This window comes from Schistocerca gregaria, chromosome 6 (genome assembly GCF_023897955.1).
Source record: "Schistocerca gregaria isolate iqSchGreg1 chromosome 6, iqSchGreg1.2, whole genome shotgun sequence".
Classification (NCBI taxonomy): Eukaryota; Metazoa; Arthropoda; class Insecta; order Orthoptera; family Acrididae; genus Schistocerca; species Schistocerca gregaria.
Genome location: NC_064925.1, coordinates 346,629,397 through 346,650,891, shown reverse-complemented (window position 1 = coordinate 346,650,891; position 21,495 = coordinate 346,629,397). Strand labels below are relative to the sequence as shown.

General features: G+C 45.8%; 2 protein-coding genes and 1 pseudogene across 4 annotated transcripts in view; 2 read left to right on the top strand and 1 right to left on the bottom strand.

Annotated features, from left to right (window-relative positions):
* LOC126279109 (long-chain fatty acid transport protein 1-like) overlaps positions 1 to 17,449 on the bottom strand; it is a 111,142-nt gene extending 93,693 nt beyond the window's left edge. Inside the window, exon 1 of the mRNA XM_049979590.1 lies at positions 16,949 to 17,449. Coding sequence (XP_049835547.1) covers positions 16,949 to 17,127 — 179 coding nt within the window. The 5' untranslated portion in view covers positions 17,128 to 17,449. The remainder of the gene's footprint in view (positions 1 to 16,948) is intronic.
* Positions 15,768 to 15,885, top strand: LOC126279785 (5S ribosomal RNA; annotated as a pseudogene).
* An 8-nt stretch (positions 17,450 to 17,457) lies between the features above and the next one.
* LOC126279105 (uncharacterized) overlaps positions 17,458 to 21,495 on the top strand; it is a 183,224-nt gene continuing 179,186 nt past the window's right edge. For 2 of the 3 annotated variants that reach the window (XM_049979585.1, XM_049979584.1), the window contains exon 1: positions 17,458 to 17,870. In XM_049979585.1, the coding sequence (XP_049835542.1) occupies positions 17,805 to 17,870 (66 nt within the window). In that variant the 5' untranslated portion in view covers positions 17,458 to 17,804. The remainder of the gene's footprint in view (positions 17,871 to 21,495) is intronic. The other variant, XM_049979586.1, reaches the window with a different exon arrangement.

The following is a 21,495-nucleotide window of genomic DNA, read 5'->3' as shown; positions in this document are numbered from 1 at the left end:
ACCTCAGATGTATTCTAACCCCTGGTCCTGGAGGGGGGGGGACGGAGGACGCTCAAGGAGACAAGTCCATGGCGAACTGCAATAGATCGCAAAATCCTCAATGAAAAGGGTGCTGGAGATGCCTGCCAGGAGATTAATGGCAGTAGCAAAGAGGACAACGCTAAGTATGGAACCCTGAGGCCCACCATTTTCCTGGATAACGGCGTCTGACAAGGCATAACCATCACATATCTTGAAATTTTGGTCTTTTAAAATTTCTGAGGGAAATGGGGCATGCAACTATGGACGCCCCATGTGTAGAGAGTGCAGAGGATATCAGTCCTCCAGCAACTGTCAAGCTTTCTTCAAATCGAAAAACACAGCCACATTCTGCTATTTCCGCAGTAAACCATTGATGACATGGGTTGACAAAGTGACAAGACTGTCAAATACAGAATGGCTGACTCGAAATCCAGTGGTTAGTCAACTGCAAGACTCAAGCCACCACACCCACCAGGCATGAATCGTACATTCCATCACCTTGCAAACACAGGTGGTGAGAGATGTTGTTGTTGTTGTTGGGATGTTTAAGGGGGACTAAACAGCTAAGGTCATCAGTCCCCCATTCCAAAAACAGGCGAAACAAAATTTACGGAACAAGTAAAACCCCAAGGGGGAGGAGACGCCCCTCCCCCAGTCATTGAAAGAACACCAATGTGGCAGCGAACACTAGAAACAAGTAGAGTACAGACGAACACTGGACAGAAAGAAACGGAAGAAAAGAAGAGGGCCGGAGACTGGTTGACTGACCATGGGAAAAAAATTGAGAAAGAGTCAACCATCCGAATACACACATTAAAATCTGCAAGCAATGAGACACTCGAGGACAAGATACACAGAAAGGGAAAGGGACAGGTCCCCCCTAAATGGAACCATAAAAAGGACTACCACGGATAAAATTTAAAACGTCGTCAGCCATGGAGGCATCGTCGCATAAAACCAAAGGCAACGTGCCCGGGAGATTAAAAGTCTGCCGGAGGGTGCGCAGGCGGGGACACTCCAACAATATGTGGGCGACTGTCAACGGGGAACCACACTGACTCAGGGGTGGATCCTCCTGACGCAAAAGATGTCCGTGCGTCAGGTAGGTATGGCCGATGCGGAGCCGACACAGGATGACAGAGTCCCTGCGAGAAGCCCGCAGGGAGGACTGCCACACATCGGTCGTCTCCTTAACAGCCCGCAGTTTATTCGGAGAAGTCAGGCTACGCCACTCGTCACGCCACATCTGAAGCACCTTACAGTGCAATGCCAGCTGCAAATCACGAGCCGGGAGGCCGATCGCCAAAGTGGGGGCGTCGACCGCCCCTTTGGCCAGCCTGTCGACACGTTCATTCCCCGGGATGCCAATGTGACCTGGCGTCCAAACAAAGACCACCGAACGACCAGAGCGGGTAATGGCAAAAACAGACTCCTGAATAAAGGATACCAGAGGAGAAGAGGTATAGCAGCGGTCGATAGCCTGGAGGCTGCTCAGGGAGTCATTGCAGATGACTATGGACGTACCTGAGCAGGAACGCATATGCTCAAGAGCGCGCAATATGGCCACCAGCTCTGCAGTAAAAATACTGCAGCCAGCCGGCAAGGAGCGCTGTTCAACATGGGCAGCGTGAGCAAAAGCGTAGGCAGGACGACCATCCACCAGGGAACCATCAGTGTAGACAGGCTCACAGCCTGAAAATGAGGCGACGAGCGCAAGAAAACGGTGACGGAGGGCCACATGCGGAACCGAGTCCTTGGGTTCCCGTGCCAAGTCCAGGCGGACGGACGGACGGGTCATACACCAGGGAGGCATGGGTGCACAGGCCCGGAAGGGCGGCAGAAGAGGGAATGACCCCAGTTCCGACAGCAGGGACTGGACGCGGACAGCAATGGAAAGTCCAGACCTAGGTCGCCGGTCGGGCAGAGGGAGGACCCTGGCAGGGAAAAGCAGGCGATGATTGGGATGGCCCGTTGAGCAATGCACGTGGACAGCATAGTCGGCGAGCAGTCGGTGGCGGCGAATCCGCAGCGGGGGAACCCCGGCCTCCACCAGCAGACTATCCACGGGGCTCGTACGGAAAGCGCCAGTTGCAAGCCGAACCCCACAGTGGTGTATGGGGTCCAACAACGTCAACACTGAGGGTGATGCAGACCCATAGGCCAGGCTCCCATAATCAAGCCTGGACTGCACAAGGGCTCTGTACAATCGCAACAGCGTGCTGCGATCTGCACCCCAAGACGCATGGCTCAGGCAGCGAAGGGCGTTGAGGTGCCGCCAGCACTTTTGCTTCAGCTGAGTAATATGAGGAACCCATGTGAGCTGGGCATCAAAGACGAGTCCTAAGAAGCGGCTAGTGTCCACCACTTCAAGTAGGTGACCGTCGAGGTAAAGTTCCGGATGAGGGTGGACCGTCCGACGCCTGCAGAAGTGCATAACTCGAGTCTTGGCAGCAGAGAACTGAAATCCATGAGTCAGAGCCCATGATGCCGCCTTGCAAATGGCTGCTTGCAGCCTGCGTTCGGCGACTCCTGTAGTCGTTGAGCTGAATGAGATGTAGAAGTCGTCGACATACAAAGAAGGAGACACCGACGACCCCACGGCTGCAGCCAGACCATTAATGGCCACTAGAAATAAGGAAACGCTCAACACCGAGCCCTGCGGGACCCCAATTTCCTGTATATAAAATGAACTAGAAGCGGCACCGACTTGCACCCATAAAGAGCGGCGCAATAAAAAGTTTTGAAGAAAAGCTGGGAGCTGACCACGAAGACCCCACTCGCGCAACGCAGCAAGGATGTGATGCCTCCTGTTGTGTTATATGTCTTCCGCAGATCAAAAAAGACAGCAACGAGATGCTGACAGCGGGTAAAGGCCGTACGGATAGCAGATTCCAGCCGCACCAAATTGTCCGCAGCAGACCGGCCCTAACGGAAGCCACCCTGGGATGGAGCGAGGAGACCGCGCGACTCAAGGACCCAACACAAACGCCGCCCCACCATACGTTCGAGCAATTTGCACAAAACGTTGGTGAGGGTAATGGGACGATAGCTGTCCACCGCCAGAGGGTCCGCACCGGGCTTCAAGATGGGGACGATAACACCCTCTCGCCATTGCGACGGTAACACGCCCTCGCTCCAAATGCTGTTAAAGATGGTGAGAATGTGTCTCTGGCAGTCCCTGGAGAGATGCTTCAGCATCTGCGCGTGGACGCAGTCCGGTCCTGGCGCTGTATCAGGGCAATCGGCGAGGGCAGCGAGGAATTCCCTCTCACTGAAAGGAGCATTGTATTTTTCAGAACGACGTGTGTGGAATGATAACGGCGTCCGCTCGGCGCGCTCCTTTAGAGAGCGAAAGGCAGGAGGGTAAGTTGCAATCGCAGAGCTCGTAGCAAAGTGCGTGGCAAGGTGGTCAGCAACGGTGGCAGCGTCCGTGCAGACAGCGCCGTCCAGGGAGATTCCAGGGACACCCATAGGGGTCTGGTATCCATAAATCCGCCGGATGCGGGACCACACGAGCGACAGGGAAACACGGGAGCCCAAGGATGAAATGTACCTCTCCCAGCATTCCTGCTTATGCCGTGCAATAAGACGACGGGCCAAGGCACGGAGCTTCTTAAAGGCGATGAGGGTCTCCAGAGACGGGTGCCGCTTATGACGCTGGAGAGCCTGCCTACGGTCGCGAATAGCCTCAGCAATCTCCGGCGACCACCAGGGGACAGCCTTCCTCCGAGGGAGTCCAGAAAAGCGGGGGATGGCAGTCTCGGCCGCAGAAATAATTGACAAGGTCAAGACACGGGCCACCTCGTCAATGTCACCCTGTGGGGGGAGAAGCAATGGTGGCAGCAGAAGTAAAAGCCGGCCAGTCAGCCCTGTTGAGAGCCCAGCGGGGCAGGTGCCCAGAAGAATGACACTGGGGCAGTGACAAATAGATGGGAAAATGGTCACTACCACACAGATCAGGATGCACTCTCCAGTGAAGGGATGGGACAAGTCCAGGGCTGCAAAGAGAGAGATCGATGGCCGAGAACGAGCCATGGGCCACACTGAAATGTGTGGGAGCACCAGTGTTCAAGAGGCTAAGGTCGAGCTGAGCCAACACATGCTCCACAGCGCGACCGCGGTCATCGGAGACAGTCCCACCCCATAGAGGGTTGTGGGCATTGAAATCGCCCAGAAGCAGCAATGGCGGCGGGAGTTGAGCCAGCAGCGCAGCTAAGACATGTCGAGGGAGCTGCCCATACGGAGGAACGTAAACAGAGCAAACAGTAATAGCCGTAGAGAGCTCAATCCTGACAGCGACTGCCTCTAAAGGCGTCAGAAGGGGGACTGGCGAGCTACAGACAGAGTGGTGAACAAAGAGGCAAACTCCACCTGAAGCTCGTTGACAGTCAGCGCGGTTCTTATAGTATCCCCGATAACCGCGAAGGGCAGGGGTCCGTATTGCTGGAAACCAAGTTTCCTGAAGAGCAATGCAGAGAACAGGGGAAACACTCAGAAGCATCCAGAGCTCAGGCAGGTGGCGGAAATAACCGCCGCAATTCCACTGGAGAATGGAAGCAGGAAGGGACTGGGAGGGCGTGAAGGCGACTAAGAGGCAGACGGCGCCGCAGAGTCAACGGCCGCCACTGGGCGAGAGTCAGCTGTGTCCATGGGAGAGGCCCCCGAGGGTTCCGCGAGGGCGAGATCCGCGGCAGAGGCGAGGATCTCCACCGCATCCCCAGAGCCAGAACTATTGACAGCAGGCGGTACTGAAACTGCCGGAGCGTCCTTCTTCTTGGACACATTCCGTTCCTTCTTCTCGCGTCTGTCCTTCGGCTTAGAGGGCTGGGAGAGTTTCTCGGAAGGAGCGTCGGAGGCTGACGACGACACAGAAGCCCTACGACCAGCAGGTGGAGGAACCTTCAGCCACTGGCTGACATCCGGCGGGGTAGCAGAAGAAACGGAAGAAGGGAGGGCCCCGAGGGACCCCTTCCACGAGAGAGACGCCGGCGGAGACGACGCCGGCGGAGACGACGCCGGCGGAGACGACGCCGGCGGAGACGACGCCGGCGGAGACGACGCCGGCGGAGACGACGCCGGCGGAGACGACGCCGGCGGAGACGACGCCGGCGGAGACGACGCCGGCGGAGACGACGCCGGCGGAGACGACGCCGGCGGAGACGACGCCGGCGGAGACGACGCCGGCGGAGACGACGCCGGCGGAGACGACGCCGGCGGAGACGACGCCGGCGGAGACGACGCCGGCGGAGAGGGATCGAGCCCCCTGATTTTGGAGCAGATGTCACTCCTGAAGCATGTGCGGGGGGAGTGACAGAAGGGGGTTTGCCCCCAACTGCTAAGGGGGCAACAGAGGAAGGCTTGCCCCCAGACACGAGGGGGGCAGACAGAGATGTATGGCCCCGAAGGGCCCACTGAAGGCGGCACAGAGGAGGCGACATCTGCCGCCCGCGAGGGCGACGATAACGTAGCTGCAGCATAAGAAGTTTGAAGAGGGACAGGATGCAACCTTTCAAATTTCAGTTTTGCCTCACGATAAGTAAGCCGGCCCAGGGTCTTAAATTCCATAATCTTCCACTCCTTATGAAGAATGGGGCAGTCTGGCGAGCATGGAGAGTGGTGTTCCCCACAGTTGACACAGACAGGCGGAGGCGCACATGGAGAATCAGGATGAGAGGGGCGTCCGCAATCTCGACATGTGGCGCTGGATGGGCAACGGGAGGACATATGCCCAAACTTCCAGCACTGGAAGCACCGCATTGGGGGAGGGACGTATGGCTTGACGTCACAACGGTAAACCATTACCTTGACCTTCTCAGGCAATACAGCACCCTCGAAGGCCAAGATAAAGGCACCGGTGGCCACCCTGTTGGTCTTGGGTCCTCTGTGCACACGACCGACAAAATGCACACCACGTCGTTCCAAGTCAGCTTTCAGCTCGTCATCGGACTGTAACAAGAGGTCGCGATGGTAAATAATCCCCTGGACCATATTTAAGCTACTGTGTGGAGTGACAGTAACAGGGACGTCTCCCAGCTTATCACACAAGAGCAACGCCCGTGAGTGAGCTGGGGAGGACGTCTTGAGGAGGATGGACCCATTCCTCATTTTAGACAACCCCGCCACTTCCCCAAACTTATCCTCCAGGTGTTCCACAAAAAACATAGGCTTTGTCGAAAGAAAGGAGTCACCATCAGTCCTGCTGCAGACAAGGTATTGTGGTACATAAGGCTCCTGCTTGGCACTAGATCTGCGTCCCTCCCATGGCGCAGCCAACGAGGGGAACGACTGAGGATCATATTGTGCAGCATCAAATTCAATTCTGCCTCGCTTAGAGACGCTGGTGGCAGTGCGACCACCAGCTTGGTGAGATTTATTGCGCTTCATTGCGCCACATCCGCCCAGATGCGACCTACTCCGAACGAGGGCTCTCCCCAAGGGCGCCACTCAGCCAAAGCAACGGGTACCTGGCCGATACCCCATTGCCCGGAGTCCCCGTGCCCCAGACAAGATGGGCACATACTCCTTGGCATGCATGGGGAGGAAACAGCTCTGGCATCTGTAGTGCGATCCCTGCGTGGTCAGGGGGCTACCACCAAGAGGGTACATGACGACCCCACCACAACGGACTGGCTACCGTGCTGGATTTTAGGTGTTGAAAGGGTCCACAGTTGTCGTGGGCGCTAAGAAGGGGATTGCGCACAAGACAAGGAGGCAACCCAGAAGACATGGGGTGTAAATCCCTCCACACGACAATAGATAGCATGCAAGATGGAGGTGTACGATGGACCAATAGAAAAACACCACGTAAGGCGTCCTTCCCCAAATGGCACGCACTAACAACGGAAATTTTGAAAATGGCAGGTCAAACCCAAGTGGGGACCATCACATAAGGCCGAAACTTTGGAGACTCCTTTTAGTCGCCTCTTACGACAGGCAGGAATACCGCGGGCCTATTCTTACCCCCGAACCCGCAGGGGGAGGTGGTGAGAGAAATGGGGCGATAACTAGAAGGAAAGTGCTTTTCCCTAACAGACTTGGGTACAGGTATGACAGTGGCTTCACGACATCACATGGGAAACGTGCCCTCTTCCTAGGTGCAATTGTACATATGAAGGATAAAGTGCTTGCTCGCAAGAGAAAGGATCTGCAACATCTGAATGTTAACATCATCCAACCCTGCGATGGAGTATCGGTATGAAGTGAGAGCATGATCTAGCTTCCTCATAGTAAAGGCGGCATTGTAGCACTCACTGTTCTGAGAAGAGAAGCATATTGCCTGAACATTCTCCAGTCGTTTTCGATGGAGGAAGTTACGGTGATAGTGGATGGAGCTTGAAATCTCCGCAAAATAGCGGCCTGAGGTGTTGAGATAGCAAGAGGATCCACTAGGACATCATCTGCTAATGTCAGGCCGGAAATTGGGGAATGGACCTTGGTCCTAGTGAGCTGCTGGAGGCTGGTCCACACAACAGAAGAGAGTGGAACTGTTATAAGAACTAGCAAAGGAAATCAAGCTAGCTGTTTTGCTATCCCAAATAACCTGATGACATTGTGCATGCAACAGTTTATGGCCAATGCAGTTTGCCATTGTAGGATGACTTAAGAACACAGGGAGCACCTCTCAATGTGCGGCTTGTGTCGCAGCATGTCTCAGTCCACCAAGGGATTGTGATATGGCGTAGTAAAGAGGAAGTGCGATGACTGGAACATTCTGTGGCAGTAAGGATAAAGTTTGTAAGGTGTTCTACCTGGTCATCAAGACTGGGGAAATGTTCGTCAAAGGCCACCAGGGAGGAGTAAAGCCTCCAGTTGGTTTTTAAAACGTTGCCCTTTGGATGTGCACGTAGGAGGGGTAGGAATCAGCAAATGGATAGCACACAGTAAATGGTTGCTGGAGTACATGTCATAGAGAATGGACCACTGAAGACTATGGGCGAGCTGCGCAGTGTACAAGGAGAGATCCAAATGGGGTTAGTTGTGCATGGAGTCTGAAAGAAACGTGGGTCCTTCTGTGGTAAGGCAGATGAGGTTAACTTGACTGAGGTCAGCAAAGAGAGCACCTCTCAATCCTATTATGGGAGAACTTGAAAGGGAATGGGTCACATCAAAGTCACCAAGCAGCAGAAAGGGGTGAGGGAGTTGCGCAATAAACTGTAGGAAGTCTTCCCTGGTGACACCAAATGATGGGTGGGGGTGTATACAGTACAACAGTACAAAGGGAAAAGATCAAGTGCGAAAGGAAAATGCAGACTGCAACAACTTGAAGACAGTTAGCCGGGGAGATAGGCTGACTATGAACATCATCCCCGATGAGCAATACAATTACCCCATGAGATGGAATGTTGTCCTCAGGAGAGGGGGTGGGGGGAAGGTCAAAGCGGACTGGGAAGAAATGCAAAAGTTCCAAGTGGTCGTGAGGACGCAATTTTGTTTTCTGGAGGCAGAGAACAAGTGGACACTGTGGTTCCAAGTTAGATCGAAGGCCACGAACATTCCACTGGAGGAGAGTCACGACTAGGAAAAACGAGGGAAAAAATGAAGGAGTGTCACCTCAGTAGCTGCTGAGTGCCAGCCTTCGAAGAATCGTTGCCATGGGTTGTTGCAGAGCGTGGAGGATCATACTCCACGAGATCTACAGAGGCGTTGGCATTCTCTTTCTGGTGGTCAGCAGAATTGAGTGCAGAAAAACGTTTGGCAGTGTGTACTGGCCAGATGGATGTCAGCCGGGTGAGGGTATCACGTGGCAACACCATCGAAAAGGATCTCCAAGTTAGTAGAGAAGAAGACCGTTTGCCTGTGTTCAACTTCTTGCAGCCTTTCCAGTTGGCAGAAGAAGATTTAGTTGTTTGCTGGCTGGAGGGACGAAATAAGTCTTTGCAGGACTATTCCTTCTGCCCTTTCTCACCTGCCAGTTGTGTTGCAGATGACTTCGTCCTGTGAGGCGGAGGGTTTGTGGCTTGTTGCACAGCTGGAGGAAGAGGTGGGGACGCTACCAAGTCACTGGGCGAATTTACAACTGTGGTGCTGAATTTGAGGTTGCATGGCCATGTCCTTCATGGAGCGAAATGAAGCAAGCACAGCATTGTAAGTGCCAGACGGTAAAACACAGGGTTTACGACTAGCCAACAACTTCCAAGCTATTGGGTAAGGCACTTCTTCCTTCACTCAGACCTCCTGGACGGCCCGCTCGTCGACATACACGAGACAATCTCGGGAAGAGGCGACATGGTCGCCAGTGCAATTGATACAATGGTGAGAAGGAGGTGCATAACTGCCCTCATGAGCATCCCTACCACAGGTTACACATTTGACAGGACATTCGAGTGGGGATGAAATGACGATGACTGGTTGCAGTGCATTGGGTTTGAAAAGTACGGTCAGACTGTGATAACTTCGTAACTTGCTTTGATCTTGGATGGAAGCACCATGCTATCAAATGTGAGGAAGAGTATTTGTAGGCATTAGGGTTGCATGTGTCTTTTTCACCATTCGATGGACTGCAATGACAATCTCATCAGAGAGGCACGTTTGGATTTCTGGTTCTATAAGATCATCGAGCAGCAGATCACACCGTGGGAAGTAATCAGCATTCAGTGAGCACCTACACGAACAGGCTAGCCATGGAGGAACGAAGCTGCAAGCGGTTGTTGGGCTTTATAGTCAGAAGTAGTCTCCAAAAGCAAAGTGCCATTGCGTAAATGAGAGCAGGATTTCACAGGGCCAGCAACTGCATTAACATTTTTCCTAAATAATAAACATATTTACCATAAAGGACTGACTGTTTTCAGCACATGAAGCCAAAAAGAATCGTCGTGCACGTGGGAGGGTTTTTGAATCGTTAGCCTCATTTCGTTTATGTTTAGTAGATGCTGTCTGTGAAGAATACGATTGGCTTATTGCGAGAATATCTGCCATGATTTCCATCGACTCCGATGGCGCCATTCTTCCAACTGCCCCCCCTCCTCCCCTCCCCTCAGAGGGAGGAGGGGTGCACACGTCTTAGAATCGCAGGTCGCACCTCCTGAACACCAATCAGCAATTTGGGAAGGTAGCAGCTCAGGCAATCACCCGTCCCTGGGCCTGGCCTGTACCACGGGGAATGTGCGAAACCTAACTATCGACCCGAGGCTGGGAATTAATCGATACCCAGTCACCCTTAGAAGTTGAGTCTTTATGTTCACATCATGAATTAAATCATTTCATTTTCTGTGTGAGATGCATTTCAGTTTCTCCTTATCCATTTCACTCAAAATGTGGACATTTATGCTTATTTTCGTATGTTCTGGATAGTGATGACCGTAATTGCTACAGCTGCGCGATGCTTACTGATCTCAGTATCTGCATTAATGCCTTCATGAAGATTGGGTTCGTTAGTTCGCAGTAAGTCTAATTTACTTCACAACAGAGGCAAGCCCAGCAATCCCCAGGGTGTTACATACGAGTCTCCACTTTCATCAGGCAGCGCTGTTAGCATACAGCAGTCACATGTTTGCCTGGAAGGTGCAAAGAAATCAATAAGTCGTTCACCGTTTCTTACTTGCCTCATTTTGATTTTATTTTAATAATACACTCGAGTGGTCCTTTCCTGTCCGTATAAGCGAGACAATAGTGCAGTTTAAGAAAGGCAATGTCAGGTGTTATTACAAGTGACGTTATTTTTCACTCTCTTTCTTATACAAAAGTAATCCATGTCGTAGGTAAATACAGTGAAAATTGTCATGGTGTAATTAGTTTAATTATGTGAGCCTCCAACAAGTTTTCGTTCACTGATAATTCTAGAAGGGGCGACTTCTATGTTACCCCAGTCTTTTGTTTCGATAATTGTTACAAGGACGTAGTTCGAGACTGAGCTTTCGCTGAAATGTTATCTAATGTCTTCATACCAAGGTCAGTCAGAAGTGGGTCATAACAAGAGTATCCGAAAGTTAAGTACGTTGACTCTGAGGTATTTTAGATACAACATATCTAAACGGATAGCAAACATATGTACGACAAAGATGCATGGCGTCCGAGCGTTTGCAATGCATTTAGCATTTTGTAAAACTTCGCTGTCCTCGACATGAACACACTCGAATACGACTTGATTGATTCTTAAAAGACGGTATGTTTAAAGCCACTAGCAACGGGAGAATTTGATTTCAATCAAAATGGTTTACACGTGAGCATGGCATTGTTTTCGTTAAAAATCAAAAGCCAGATTGAAAGATTAAAGGTGCGTCCGCACGATGCCTTTTTGTGTTCAATCTTGGACATGCGCATTAAGTTCTAATGGCGCAACTACGCAATCGCATTTGTGCTTGCGTATTTTCCTGGAAATGGAGGAGATGCGCAAAGCGCATTGCTACCCGCGCCATCGGTGGGAATCTTTGCGCTTTTTAGCAGACAATGGGCAGCTGGGATCCTTGGATTTGATTGTGCATTACGTTGAGGCTATGCTGCAATGCGGTTTATGTGCAGGCCTGTCTGTTGACTCCAAAGGAAGCACGATTAAGTTTGTAGCTTATTATAGACAAAGAAAAAAGACGTGTGTAATGCCGCTTCTGAACATTATTTGAATAAAAATTCGATTAGTGTTGCCCTGAGCGTCACGTATTACACAAGTCTCCGATCATATATCTGTTAACTATGAGATGCCGTAAGCTTAGAAGCAGGAAAGCTGAGAAGAGTAACCCAAGAATTTTTGGAAAGAATATATGACAACTGTGGAAGAGTATTCATGCTATGGTGACTTAAAAGCCCAATAACTGAGGAGCCTGACATCACAGCAAAAGAAGTGATGCGGTATGTGTAGCTCAACAAATTACTAAAAATAGAAATGAAGTCCAGTGATGATGCAAAAAATACGAAACTGAAAACCACAACTTAAGCTCTAGTGGATCCTGGCGTCTATGAAATTTCCAAATTTGTCGATTCCGAGGATGCTAATTTACATATCATATTTCATGATTAAATACAAATGACGCATTGAACGTAAATTAACCCTCACATAACGAATAACGTCTAAGAACCTCCCTTAAGTATTTCTCTGTTTCAAGAATAATATTTATTCTTGTTCCTTTGATCCGGTATGCAAGGGAACTGCATGGATATGGAACGAGTCATGTGATAACAGTACTTATAGATGTTAATAGATACAAATTGTAATATGCACAGGAACAAAATACGCTAATAGTTACTACTTAGGCACTTCCTACAGTGAAAAAGAGGTATAAAACAGTCAAATAATAGATTAGAGTTACCACACATTAGAAGTTACAAATTTAACGGAAATAAAATTCTTTGTTTTGAAATGATGAATAAACAATTCAAACAATATATCAATTACCAGTCACTAGCTTACAAAATGATATTGTCAGCCTTATGCTGCAGTTTCGCAAAACGAAAATCTAAAATCTTGTAGTGGTCTCCTCCTCAAATTTGCAAACAAAACGTTGTAATTACTCTGTATTTCTTATACCTCTGTTGTTTGTGTACTTATTTACCTACAGTCGCATTTGTATTTTCGTTTTTTTTTGTCGCCTTTTCATCGCAACCCAGGCAAAGGAGATTCATAGAAGACTGTTTGCGCAATAAGACAACGCGTGGATACGAAAACGGCCATCTGTAAATGCGCTCTTTCCACAAATTTCTGTACATGCCCTTTATTCCCTGCGTCTGCGATTGAGCACGACGGAAGAGGCATCATAACGAACACTTACTTCGTGAACTCGTTCGAAGCACTCATTGTATGAGTCTCATACAAACTGAGCATTTAGACAGAAAATGGAGAACTAAAGAAGGAACTAGAACAACTCGCAATGTCCCGCGCAGCAATAGGCAATTTGGAATCTAATCAAAAGCAATTAGCATCAGGAAGTGCAGCAAGTGAGCATAAGTATGTTCTACGGAAACAAATAGCCAGGCTTTCTCGTAAACTGAAACGCAAGCTGGCTGCAATAAGGTTATAGGAAGTATGGCACTCGAGATAGTAGTTACGTACAACAAGTAAAACGTTTTACTATTCCGTACAAATATATTTTGTTGTCCTACAAGATAAAAAGCGTGCTGTCACATAGGTCCAGAGAGGTTAGTTGAGCTAAGCTACCGCAGGGCAGCGATATTATGCTGGGCGACTCCACGGAGTTACGTTCCCACAATGTCTAAACAACGAAGTTTGAACTCTTTAAAAAGGACGCGCGCTATTGTTCTTTTTGTCCGAAATATATCATCAGACGAAGAGCTCTACAAGATGCACTTTAGTAACAACGCCACCCATAAAGATTTCAAAGAACAGGCAAAGATCAAGCTTAATACCTGTCCACGAAACAAAGGTTACTGCCATTCAGAAGTCAGTATTCGCATCAGAAACGCCCTACTCATCGAGCAGAAAGAGATTATTACTTTCCAAGTACATCAAATCAAGGCCTTTCTGGTAGTTTGTAGGAGTTCACCCTATTTGATCTTGAGCACATCTCAAGAATAGGCAATGCTCAGAAAATGGCATGCATAGATGAGCCGAGGAAGGCCATGAAAAGAAAGAGTGGGGGAAAAAAAAAGAAAAATTAAGAGGACTATGGTCGAGGCAACTCGCAGCACTGTTGCCAACTTTCAGTTGTGAAGCGCAAACAGCTGCAGGCGTAAACAATAGCCGCCTACAGTCCTGACAACACAGAGGCGTTGGCATAGAGACGCTTTACAAAGTCGCATTACGTGGCTGGTTGACGCAAGCGCCCGAAGATGTCGCACATAGCCCTATGCAACTGTCAGATCAACTACCGCCGACTCACCAAAGTGCATACCTTACTTGTTAGGCTTCAGTATACGCCACACAGTCAGCATTCGTACGGGGAATATACAAACGTAACAAGCCACACATACAATTTTTTTCATGCATATGAGCTGCACTATGTTGGCGTTAGATGTGCATGTCTGCATCGAAAGTGTGTCGTAATTTTTGTGATCATGCATTTGCTTTTGTGATCATGCATTTGTTTGCAACACAAAGCGAAGTGACACAGTAGTAAGACACTGGACTCGCATTCAGGAGAATGGCGGTTCAAATCCTTATTCGCCCATCCAAATTAAGGTTTTCGTGGTTTCCTTAAGACGACTAACGCTGCTGGTGGAGCTGTTCCTTTGAAGATGACATATTTGATTTCCTTCCTCCATCTGATTTTGTTATCTGCCTCTGGTAATCTCATCGTGGATCGGACGATAAAACTTAATGATCCTTGCTTTGTTGACGTCAAATAACTGCAGTAACTCCATATTGCTTGATATGGAAGTAGAGATGGTCTGGGTCCACATCATCTCCAGAAAAAAAGTCTAAGATTTGCCGCCTATTCTGATATTTGTAAAATATACTGTAGTTAAGTTTGAGTTTAGATATTAAATAAACTAGGAACATAGAAACTGAATGTAGAAGGGATTTCCTAGATTGAGGAACTGCTGGGTTAGTTTCTGAATAGTCGTTGTCATTGTGTCTTGCTGTCTGTGCCTTAGTCGTCTACTGTACCTTTAAATAACATTTGTTTGTAACTCGTATTTGGGATTTCAGTTCAGTTACCTATTTCTACTCCCTCAGCGGCTTATTTGGCTACATAGACCTCAGCATCATTACCAGTGATTCCACTATATGATAACGCCCAATCATCGATACCAGCTCCTCAGCGATCCTATATACAAAATTGTTTTGAAAAAGATAGACGATGAGTGCATAATCTACAAAAAATCTTTTAGAGCAGATTACAGCATGGATCGAGCGCCTGTAATAATATATAGGTGTTGTTCTGTATGACAGACTATTGTGCCACATGGGATACTTTTGCATATTGGCAACATAAGTACAATGCTATGTGACATGATAACTACAACAGAGGCTTGCACAAAACAAAGACAAGGAAGAGAACATGCGATTAAATGGCAGTAGCAGCTCAGCCTGCTTTAACAATTAATCCTTATCTAAATGCCACCATTACTTTTTCAAGATGTATCAGAGAACAATTAAGTTGGAGGTAATCACCATCAGCAGTATGATTACAAAAGTTTGTTGGGTACATCACCCGAGAGATCTAATTGAAGACTGGATTACTAAACGACCTAGTAGATTCGATTTCTTATAAGGAGCAAAACCATCAAACAAGATGACCTGAGTAAGAAACAGACACAATGACTACTCCAGCTGAGCAGCATACATCACCAAAACAGATTTAACTGAGTGATAATGTGGATTACAAGAGAGATAGAAAATGGATTTTGTCATTGCAATATATATCTTAAATTTCGCCAGAAATAAGCATACGAATGTGATCATTATTTACCCATCAGTATCTACAATAATTCATCATGTTAAGTGTTGACTTATATGATGATAAGCAATTCTACTTAATATTTTTATCTGGTGATCCGAAGAAAGGTCACACCAATCACTCTTAGTTCAGTCTTAGGTTGAAGTGACCTCATTACCACAGCAAGTTTCTTGCACTTTTGATTAGAGCAGTCAATCTGTGCGATGTCTCGGTTTTTCCTCAACATATCCAAGATCAACAGTGCGGCCCTGTTCCTGAAACTATGTTACGATTCTGTCTTAACAATTTTCCTTTTAAAACGAGTTTAATCCCAACTAGACAAGTACTATGCTTGCGTCAGAGACTGCATCTGTATTAGTCCCAGATTATGAATCTTTTGTAACAAAGACGTTCACGGTAAAATAATTTTCATGTAAATAAACAATTTTAATCCGTTTGAAAATAATTAATTAATGTAGAGCCAACGGCCTTGCTGCAGTGGTAACACCGGTTCCCGTCAGATCACCGAAGTTAAGCGCTGTCGGGCTGGGCTAGCATTTGGATGGGTGACCATCCGGTCTGCCGAGCGCTGCTGGTCGGCGGGGTGCACTCAGCCCTAGTGAGGCAAACTGAGGAGCTATTTGACTGAGAAGTAGCGGCTCCAGTCTCGGAAACTGACATACGATCAGGAGAGCGGTGTGCTGACCACATGCCCCTCCTTATCCGCATCCAGTGACGCGTGTGGGCTGAGGATGACACGGCGGCTAGTCGGTACCTTTGGGCCTTCATGGCCTGTGCGGGAGGAGTTTAGTTTTAATTAATGTACAGCGCAGTTACAGGTTTTATGTAGAAGATGGAGCTCCAACTATATCTTCTAGAACTACTTCTAAACATAGTTATAATTTGTTGAGGTACCTCACGTCTACGCAACTACTTTAAAGGCAGTTTGTTTTTTGCCAAATGCGTTTCGCATCTTTTGTTTACGAAAGATCTCCAGTGATCTGTAATACAACTTTCCATTTATACATGTAATAAATCTATTATGTAGTAGTTACAATAGGTTTCTACGTTACATTTTGTCATGTTTTTCTTTTGTTTTTCACATTAGAAAACTTTTGTAGCGCAAGAGAAAATATGACAATATGTAACATATTGCTACTACTAGATATTACATTTATTATATTGTAAGAGATATATTACGAGCTAGTGAAGGTGCTTCATGAATAAAACACGCGAAAAGCGTACGGCAAAAAATAAACTGCCTTTCATTTAGTTGCATGGACGGAAAATGCCTCCATGAATTTCGAATCAACGACGGAAAACCGGAAAAAAATGACGATAGTCACAATTTTGTAGTACTGTTTACTTAAGACTAGGCAAGAGCTACTTCAGAACTCACTGTTCTTACGAATTTTATCTTCATCGATAATTATTTTAGGACAAGACGATGGAATTAGTTACCATAACTCACAATTTTGAACACTATATAATGTTAATAACAGATAATAGCTTATATACTAACAAGAAGGAAACGCGACGCACATGGACAATAAATTATCCTTCTTAGTACAAAAAATGTAAATAACACAGTGAAAATGCTACTGACTAGTGAATAACAGTAAAAAATGAATAAAAAACCTCCTTGTCATTTAGGTACTTACTGCCTATCTCGATGCCGCGTTTTGTACAGGATATAAAACCATCTGTACCGTTTTCCTGTTGCTACAAAAATCAGAACTGATAGAAGAAGTGTTCGAAGTATGGCCTCTTTCTCGAGAAAAATTGCTGCTGCTATGTTTGCACCGAAGAGGGCAAGAAGTATTATTCTTGTTTCAACCATCGTGCCTCCGGTAAATGAGTGGGTATAGGATACTATTTTACGAACACAGCGCGTCGAACTGAGTCCACGCGCAACTCTGACCACAGTTATCACACACTCACATCACATAACTTATCGTGTTTGAAGGTAATGATAACAGTTTATAGACGATAAGACTGTCTAAAAATGAAATCATGGATGTGATTCGCTCTAAAGTTATGATTAGTGTTAATCGTAAAGTGGTAGTCTACAGTATTTTGACCAGTGGCGATATATTAAAATCCATTTAGTGAATGTTACCCCCCTTGATAATAACACTGGACTGTGGTAACACCGTCTGTCTTTTGTCGTTGCAAGTAACATTTCGGAAAGTAATGGCGGGAAATGTGCAGTTGAATTGAGCAGATGTAAACAGTAAACACCGCTGGCTTAGGTTGTAATGTTTACTAAGAAAACAGCTTGTTATTGCGTGAGAAGTAATTATACATTTAAAGAAATCTACAGCCGATAAGATGAAACGACGGAAAGAAACGCTAAATGTAGGCCAATGTCTTTCGAGCATGCCATGTTTATTTCCTCCTTTTTGTGGAATATTTGCAGAAGTGACAGTAAATGCACAGTGTTAACAGTTCATAATTTTTCGATTAACAAATGTACTGTGACTGCAGTTCGAAGTATTGCTACATATATATGCAGACATGGCGCTTAAATTTCAAAAAAGAAAGATATCTCCAACTACAAATACCAGAAATCCCGCCTTCGAGGTCAGTTTTTTATTATATGAAGCTGTGGAGTAGAAGGAGAAAAGTATTGCATTTTAAACTTCAAACCGAACTGTGTGGCGAACATTTGTTAAAGTAGTATAGTTGCTTTGGGAGATGTGGGAGTGTGTGTGTTTTTTTCCCCTATTGCTTATATGTACTTGTTACAAAGATCTCGGACAACCTTCACCTGCTGGGTACATTGCAGACACGTTATTGATGGTTCACATATGTCGAGAATGACATTTTTGTTGCACTTTCTCGTTCACAAGTACTGGTACCCGTTTTGTTGGCACCAGAGATTTTCATGTACAGTGATTGTTTTCCCTTTTGATACTTTTATCTAACAACATTCACCGTTCACGTCTCACGTGAAATGGACCTCAAGGATGTGGAATAAGCAAGAAGTTTGAAACATGTTTTCACTTAAAAAATGTTGACGTCCAATAGATAATAGTTGGCTTGTATAGTGATACTTCAGTAAAGGGAAAGCTGTTTACATCTTATTTATGTAGATCACATTACTACATTGAAGATGTGTGCAAATAAGATTTTACAAAACACTCGGATTATTTGATATTTGACTAGGCTCATTTAGGCTGTAGCACCATCATCTCGTTCTGAAGATATTCAAGATTGGATTTGCTGTTTTAACTAGCTATGCCCTTTTTTGAAAACCTTTTCCGGTACTATTTCAGTGCATTGCGTAAGATTTCACCTGTGCCATTTAAAATGTAAATAAAATTGAATTTATATCATAACTATCATAGATACGTGATTGGTAATAGTATATCCAGGATCTAGCAGTAGTTTCTCATAGTCTCATATTTGTGTATTTCTGTCAATATATATTTCTTCATTCACTTCACATCTCCACCTTTCCTCTTTCACACTGAGATACATTAATATAATTTGCAAATTAATATGAATAATTGTCTTGTGTTTGTTGCCTTCTCAGCTTTCCACGTGACTCCTTGATATAGTCTGAGATTCATGTCACATTTATCTCTCTATTTTTCATCCACAAGATGTTGTATCTCCTCAATCATATTTTGCTTGTATCTTTATGTGTTTGTTAGTAATTATTTCACCTACATGTGGGAATGCCACATGGGTGGTAATACACACAAATTTTTCGCTTGTCTATTTCAAAGAGTGATTCAGGTACACAAGGGATTTGTGCGTAAAATATGTTCTGTTCATTTATAAGGAGTAAAATTTTATGTTTAGATTAATCTGTCTCCTGACTTGTCCTTGTTATGACAGAAATTATGTTGGGCACAGTATGCTTTTAATTAAATTAATAATTCATACATGTGATGTAATTCTTAGAACATGTCTTTGGGATGACAAGACATTGCACAAACTTGTAAATGACTGACTGCTGCGGTCTATAATTTACAAGTCAATATAACAGTCACTGAGTGCAACCGTGTTGTGAACGGAAGGTAACCTGATTGCATAAACTGCTTACAGGGAAGTGCAACGTAATAGCAGAAATCTTTCTTTTGGGTCAGCATTTCCGCTAAATATTTATGATGCTAAATACAGTAATCCAAGCATTGGAAAATCCAGAATGGAATAATAATTAAAGCATTCCAGTAAAGAGTTTTAAATATTCAGATCGAATTTGGTTAGAATTCTGTAGCTTGCTCATTGCTCGGTACATACTCAATGGCTAACTGGCCTGTCATGAATTTTCTCACAGATGTATTGTATAAAAAGGTCAATATGCCTCAAACTATTGGGAAATCCTGCATTTTTGGCCAGTGTAATGGCACCTGTGTTATAAATAAGAATAACAGGAACACTCCCCTGTTGCTGAAATTTGTTCAAAGATTTTGAATGACTGTACTCCTCTTCTTGCTCACTTATTGACAGCCACATATTGTGATTTTGTTGTTGACAGTGATATGAATTGTTGCTGCTTACTTTCCCCGATAATTGCTCCTCCATAAAATCTTCCATTCACTCTACTATATGTCAAGTTGTTGAGTCACTAGCACAGTCAGCATCAGTGTACATCTCAAGTCTTATGTTTGCATGGCTAGCTTCGTATGTTAGCCCTAAATCTATGAGACTGAACTTCTGATACACTTTACGATCCTTCTTACCAAAGATCAATGACTTTCTTGAGGATTCTCCAAAAGTATTGGCACGTAGTTCACTGGAAATAATATATTGGTCCTGGTACTAGCAACTAAATACATAAGAGACCCAACTGCTGGTACTAGCAGCTAAACACATAAGACACCGAACTGCTGCTGGAAATAGAGCGTTCATTCGTTTGTTATTGGTCACCTCGAATGGCTGTAGATATTGCATTATTCAATTTGTTCAGGATGAACTTCCGTTGTGTCAAACTCTTGAAGGATGTCTTTAGCATAAATTTCTTGATTAATCCCTGTTGATCTATTCTTTTCACATATACAGGGTGTTACAAAAAGGTACGGCCAAACTTTCAGGAAACATTCCTCACACACAAATAAAGAAAAGATGTTATGTGGACATGTGTCCGGAAAAGCTTACTTTCCATGTTAGAGCTCTTTTCATTACTTCTCTTCAAATCACATTAATCATGGAATGGAAACGCACAGCAACAGAACGTACCAACGTGACTGCAAACACTTTGTTACAGGAAATTTTCAAAATGTCCTCCGTTAGCAAGGATACATGCATCCACCCTTCGTCGCATGGAATCCCTGATGCGGTAATGAAGCCCTGGAGAATGGCGTATTGTATCACAGCTGTCCACAATACGAGCACGAAGAGTGTCTACATTTGGTACCGGGATTGCGTAGACAAGAGCTTTCAAATGCCCCCATAAATGAAAGCCAAGAGGGTTGAGGTCAGCAGAGCGTGGAGGCCATGGAATTGGTTTGCCTCTACCAATCCATCTGTCACCGAATCTGTTGTTGAGAAGCATACGAACACTTCGACTGAAATGTGCAGGAGCTCCATCGTGCATGAACCACCTGTTGTGTCGTACTTGTAAAGGTACATGTTCTAGCAGCACAGGTAGAGTATCCCGTATGAAATCATGATAACGTGCTCCATTGAGCGTAGGTGGAAGAACATGGGGCCCAATCAAGACATCACCAACAATGCCTAGCCAAACGTTCACAGAAAATCTGTGTTGATGACATGATTGCACAATTGCGTGCGGATTCTCGTCAGCTCTAACATGGAAATTAAGCGTTTCCGGACACATGTCCACATAACATCTTTTCTTTATTTGTGTGTGAGGAATGTTTCCTGAAAGTTTGGCCGTACCTTTTTTGTAACACCTTGTAGTATTAATATCGCTGGTTGACAAAATTGAACTTATTTTCCTTTCACTAGAATAAAAATATGCGATTTCTATAAGTATTAGTTGTGCCGAGTGCAAATATCATTTATGTTTTCCCCCATCAGGGAGGATTTTTGTGTAATACTTATTTGAATTTTTGATTATTAGTAATAAAATCAGTAACCAGCTATATAACTTTAAATGATATACTATTCATTCTGATTACATCGAAAGTTGTGGATAGTGATTTTCAGGCATAATTTTCATCAGGAACATCTCAGGAGCACTAGTCAGCCAGCATATTAAAACTCTACTTGCCTTGGTACCTCTTTCCATTGT